At 44.5% G+C, this 6279-nt stretch overlaps 1 protein-coding gene across 1 annotated transcript in view; it reads right to left on the minus strand.

Annotated features, from left to right (window-relative positions):
• ABI1 (abl interactor 1) overlaps positions 1-6279 on the minus strand; it is a gene marked incomplete at its 5' end in the record, with an annotated part of 90520 nt that overhangs the window by 41581 nt on the left and 42660 nt on the right. The window contains one exon of the mRNA XM_025206125.1: positions 818-994. Within this exon, the coding sequence (XP_025061910.1) occupies positions 818-994 (177 nt within the window). The remainder of the gene's footprint in view (positions 1-817; positions 995-6279) is intronic.

Raw genomic sequence — 6279 nt, forward strand, 5'->3', positions numbered from 1 at the left:
ACTCTTTCCTGCCTATGCAGGGGGTCGGACTCGATGATCTATTGAGGTCCCTTCCAACCCTAGAATCTATGAATCTATAAGTACAAATAGGAGCAAAATGTTCAACTCCCACTGATTTTCACTGACAGCTGGGTACCTAAATGGCCTTTGTGCTTTTGAAATGATCCTTCCAAGAAGGCTCTATGCATCCAATTCCCCTGCATCTCATGACACAAATTTTTAATTTCCCCTCCATGAAGGGGAAGAGGAGGAGGAAGGGGAGGGCAGGATGGTGCACACGAATACTTCAAGAGAGATTTTTAAATATTGCCATTTCATCAGTGACTTTTGAGAACAGGATTATGACTGAGTTGTTATGAAATATTCATTACCAGGCTCATGAGCCATTGTTTCCTGGGTTGTGATTGCTCCAGGCAGTCACAAGATTGCAGCAGTTACTATTCAACATCTCAACATTAAGTGTAATTTGTCTTGTTCCTGCTCTGTGTATATTTGTATCTAACCCACCTCTTTTCCCTTCAGCAGCATAACCTGGGGGAAGCGAGGGCTGTAGAAACAGTGCACTAGCCACAGGTGCTAATTCAGAGAGGGTGCCACAATGGCACATGCCAGGGAGCCCACACCACTGCTGCCACCACCAATGCAGCAGCCCCTGCAGAAAGACGTAAATGCTTGCTCACCCCATCTGCCTTCTATCTGGGGCACCAAAATTTCAAGTTATACCTCTGTCTCACACCAGACTTGTTAGATGCACTAAATATTCTAAACCTCAAATTAAAATTCCCATCTCATTTAGAGAGTTTAGACAGGTGCTTACCTTTACACCATGGCCCACATCATCCAGCACTGTGTAGTCTATAGGTTTTCGAATATACCTTACAGGACGCTCCATGTTCGCCGGCGCTATGATTTTATGAGTTCTTGATGTATTCTTATTGGTTGTCAAAATACCTATCTCCCTGCGAGCCACTTTCTCTTTATGGATGTCCACAGTCTAAAGTTCAAAACAAATAAAAAATAAATTGAGAGAGCTGCCTAAATATTCAAGCTGTTGAATTAGACAAGACAGACTAGTAAAAATTAATAGTGCCTGAAACAAACCAACTAATTTAATCTGAAATAAGGGAGAGTTAAACAAACAAGACCATAATTTTAAAATTAAATAATTCTACCCAGTGAAATTGGTTATTCCAAGAAAGGACAAGAGTAATAAAACACAACACTTTGCATCAACAAACACACCTGACAAATAGCAAATCTTCAACACACATGACTGACAATAGCAGTAACAATTATTTCATCTTTAGAGATGTGAAACCAAAATAAAAAGCCTAAAAATGATTTTCCTCAAGAGAAAGAGGAATTAGAAAGATAGGGAGCAATTTCTTATATCAATCTTACATGCATATCCAAGTTAAAAAAAATGGATAAGTAAATGTTATATGTGGATTTGGCCATGTACATTTGTTAGATTGTACCATCTCTGGAAAAATGTTTATAACATCCACCAGTTACAGAGGATATGAAAGAGATTATCTTTCAAATTTCCCTGCCATCAGCAATACCTCTCTTTCTCATCTGACTCGGGCTCTGCAGTCTCAGTATTTCCCAGTCTCTGGCTGTAGTTAGGGATTGGATGCAGGTGAACCAATTGAAACTGAATCCAGACAGGAAAGATGTGATGTTGTGACATGGGCAGGACTGGGACATCTATTACTGATAGGATTCTGCCTCCATTTGTCACTCAGGTTTGCAGCCCTTGAGCGCTCCTGGATTCTCCTACATTTGGATCTTCAGGTGGCAGCAGTGGCTATGAACGTCTTTCATCAACTCCACCTGGCAAGGTGGCTGCAAAACCCTTTCTTTTAGATTCAGATCTGGCCATGATCATCCATGCCTTTCTAACCTCAAAGCTAAACTACTGCAAAGCACTATGGGGGCTACCCTAGAAAATAGTGCAGAAGCAGCAGCCTGTCTTCTGATGGGTGTGGGCTGCCACGAGCGTGTAATGCCAATGCTCCAGAATCTGCACAAGCTCCCAATAGCTCTCCAGATACAATTCAAGCTGCTGGTATTGATCTGTAAAGGCCCTAAATACCTATGGGCATTTTTACACATGCAAGCGCCGCAGCACCGGGCACTTGGAAAAGCACACAGCACTGCAATGCTTACACTTGTATGTGACAAAATGCACATCAGCACTGAGCAAATAGCGGCGGCACACTTTTCAACTAACACACTTTGGAGATGTATTAGTTCAAAAGCACACTGACATGCAGCACAGCACATGCGTACAGCAGACTCATGCCTCAGCTCACGTGTGGAGCAGACTTGATTAATCACTCTGAATTAGTGCTCAGATTAATCAAGTCTGCTCCAAAACGGTGGATCTCCAACAAGTTATGGGAAAAAAAGTGTGCATAAATACCCTAAGGGACCAGTTCTCCCTGACCTACCACTGTGATCCCCAACATCAGCTGACAGCAACCTCCTGCAAATACTATCAATGCACCAAGTCTGCTTGGTAAAAACGCATGGGAGACCATTCTCAGCAGTTGCCCTCAGCTCTGGAACTCCTTCCTTCTTAAGGTTCACCAAAGCCTGACCCTGGAAATCTTTTGGAAGCATTCTAAGACCTTCTAACTGGGGTAAGTGTTTAGCAAATAAAGCTGGGGTGAAATATTGTTTAGGAATGGTTTATTTTATATCAATACAGGCAGTCCTTGACTTATGATGGTTCGAGTTCTGACGAACCACAGTTACAATGTTTGTAAATTGACAGCTGGGTTTTGAAGTTCCGACATGGGTTTCAACTTTACGATGCTGAATGCTGGCTACAGGTCTGTCGGTGGAAGGGGAGGGGGAAGGAAAGGGCCGTGGAGGGGGCAGATCAGGCCCCCTGCAGGGTGGAGAGGGGCTGGGGCTTGAACAGTGGGTGGGGCAAACACTGCCCAGCTGGGGCTGTGCCAGGCTCTCAGAGCGGGGGCTATGGGTGGCGGGAGAAGCTGCAGCTTGTCCGGCTGCTCCCCCAGCTGCCCCCACTGGGGCGAAACAGGTAGTGCCAGGGCTGTGCCAGATGACCGTGGGAGAGCTGCAGCTACATCTGCCTGCTCCCCTGGCTGCCCCCGCCGGGGCGAGGCAGGCAGTTCTGGGGCTAAGCTGAGCGGCTGCAGGAGAAGCCGCAGCCTGTCCAGCTGTTCCTGATGCATGTCCAGGAGGGCATGGGGTGGGGTGGGGGAGGGACGTGCGACCCCCAGATCTGGTCAGGGAGGGGCGGAGTGGGCTGTGCTCAGGGCAGATCGGAGGGCATGTGCCTCCCCCCCACCTCCACCCCAATGCCCTTCTGGACACGTGGCCAGAGCAGCAGGGGGCTGCTCATCTGGAAGCCATTTGCTAGGCAGCTTCTCTGGTGCTCAGTCACTGCTTCCGTTGCTACCACTACAGCACTATGGTACTGTACCTGTACTGAATAAAGAATAAGTCCTAGTACTGTACTGTACAGTACTGTACAACAAGTTCACTGAGCTGCCCATGCGCTGTTCTGTTTCCAAACTGCCCATAATAATGGCAGAAAAGCATAAATCTGGTGAAAGTGATGTTTCTTCTTCTAAGAAACAGAACAGTTTCTATGGAAACAAAAATGAAAATAATTAAGGAGGTCTGAAAAAGGTGAGACCCCAACTGAAATGGGTAGAGCTCTGGATATCTCCCAAACAACTGTAGTGACCATCCTGAAAGACAAGGCAAGAATTGAGGAGCATGTTAAGGACTCGGCGCCTATGCATTCAACTGTGATAACTAATCAGCGTGCTGGACTTATTGGTCAAGTTGAGAAACTGTTAATCATTTGGCTGGAGGATCAAAATAAATGCTGTGCTCCTGTGAGTTTAGGCATCATTCAGGAAAAGGCTAGGAGTCTTTCTGATGATCTAAAGAAACAATAGGGGGAGAAAGTTCTAATGCTGAGCCTTTTACTGCAAGTAAGGGGTGGTTTATGTTTTTTAAAGCCAGAGCCAATTTGCATAACAAAGTCTCAGGTGAAGCTGCCACTGCTAATGAGGAGGCAGCTTGTGCTTGTCCTGAGATATTGGCTGAAATCACTGAAGAGAATGGCTATTGTGCTCAGCAAGTTTTTAATGTTGACGAAACTGGACTCTTTTGGAAAAAAAAAGTCATCAAGAACCTACACCGCCAAAGAGGAGAAATCCATGCCAGGGTACAAAACTGCTAAAGATAGGCTCACTCTTTCTTGGTGCCAATGCTGCAGGTGACTTTAAACTTAAACCTTTACTTATGTACAATTTGGAAAACCCCAGAGCTTTTAAGGGACATTCCAAGGCATTTCTCCCGGTGATATGGAAATCCAATCCCAAGGCATGGTTCAATAAGAACATTTTTGAGGATTGGTTTAATCATAATTTTGTACCAAGTATCAGGGATTATTGCAGAAAAAACAATCTTGCATTTAAAGCGTTGTTAATCCTCGACAATGCTCCTGGCCATCCAACCATCCTTAATGATATGCATCCTGACATCAAAGTGGTGTTTCTGCCCCCCAATACCACATCATTGTAGCAACCTATGGACCAGGGAGTAATTGCATCCTTCAAAGCCTACTATCTTAGGTGCGCTTTTGCCCAGGCCCTCATGGCAATTGAGAAGGAAGGTGGACCAACTCTGAGGGAATTCTGGAAGGGCTTCAACACTTACCATGCAGTTAAGAACATTGATGAGGCATGGAATGAAGTCAAGCAATCAAATTTGAATGGTGTTTGGAGAAAATTGTCCTAAGTTTATGTCTGACTTCCAAGGCTTTACAGACACGGTTGAAGAGGTGACCAAAAATGTTGTTGAAATGGGCAAAGAACTCAACTTAGACAATGCACCAGAAAATGCTGAGGAGTTGCTGGCATCCCATTCTGAAGAATGAATCAAATGAGGACCTCACTGAATTGGAACAGCAAAAGGTGGCAGAGGAAGAAGATGTACCCACTGTTGAAGAGACTCCTCCTCATAAAGTCTTGACAACAAAAGCGTTGAAATGCCTCAGCCAACATTTGGAAGCTGCCAAGTCCCTGTCTGAGGAACATGACCCTGACATTGAACACAGGGCATCAGTGAATAGGAAAATATCCAGCATGTACAGCTGCTACAAAGAAATTTACAAGCAAAAGAAGAGAACATCTGTCCAAACTTCCTTGCATACTTTCTTTAAGAAAGGGGACAAGACTCCTGAGAAGACTCCAGCCAAGAACGCTTCAAAAAGTCCAGCAAAGTCACCTCAAAGAAGTCCTTCCAAATAAATGTGATTACTATTTACAATATAAATACATATAGACAAGTAATATAGCTAGATTTATTTATTTTATATAATTGATCAAGTACTGTACCAAATTGTGGGTTATTTTGTGTGAAAATAGGGTATCAGGCCTTGGCTCAGGAACCAACCCCCCATTTATAACATTGTTTCTGGAAAACTGGTTCCGAGTTACAACGTTTCAACTTAAGATGCAGTTTTCAGGAGCCAATTGTGTCGTAAGCCTGAGGACTGCCTGTGCTCCAGTTCCTCTTAAGTTTTTGGTTCTCTCATATATTTTTTTTTGTTTTAAAAGTTATTATCCTCTTACTGTAACATACCCTGAGCCTTTGTTAAGGGTGTTATAAATCAAATAAATAAAATACAGTTCTAGCTATCTTCTCACCTACTTAAAGTTTTTTCTTTAGTAACAAAATGGATCCCAAACTTAACACCATTTATTTAATACCTTAAGCACTGCAGCAGTCTTTACTCAACAGTGAAAGCTTGGTTGGGAGGGGCAACACTCTGGAAATAACTTCCAGGGGAATAAAAGTTATACCTTTATTATAGCACATCAATTCATGGGGAAACAGCCAGAGAGAGGTTGTAGAGCTGATCCTGTGGTCCACCGTACCACTTAGGAGGAAGTAAACTATCATATTTACCGTATTTCATGGTGTATAGGTTGGCCCCATTTTTCTGTTCCAAAAAGTTAGGTCGACTTATATACCAGATCTACGAAATTCCTAACTTTTTGGAACGGAAATATGGGGTCAACCTACACCGGCCCTTGCATGCCCTCACAGCAGGCTGGGCACCCAGGGAGTGGACACATCCCACAGTGCCACTCACAGGGAACCAGCAAAATGCAAGACCCAGGCAAGGGCTGGCTGGGCAGTGGGAGCACCATGGCCGCAGTGATCAGCCACCTCGCAATCGTCCACGGGGGACCCCCCCTGGACGATGGGATCGGCCCGGCT

The sequence above is a fragment of the Alligator sinensis genome, unplaced genomic scaffold, assembly GCF_000455745.1.
Source record: "Alligator sinensis unplaced genomic scaffold, ASM45574v1 scaffold455_1, whole genome shotgun sequence".
In the NCBI taxonomy this organism is placed as follows: Eukaryota; Metazoa; Chordata; order Crocodylia; family Alligatoridae; genus Alligator; species Alligator sinensis.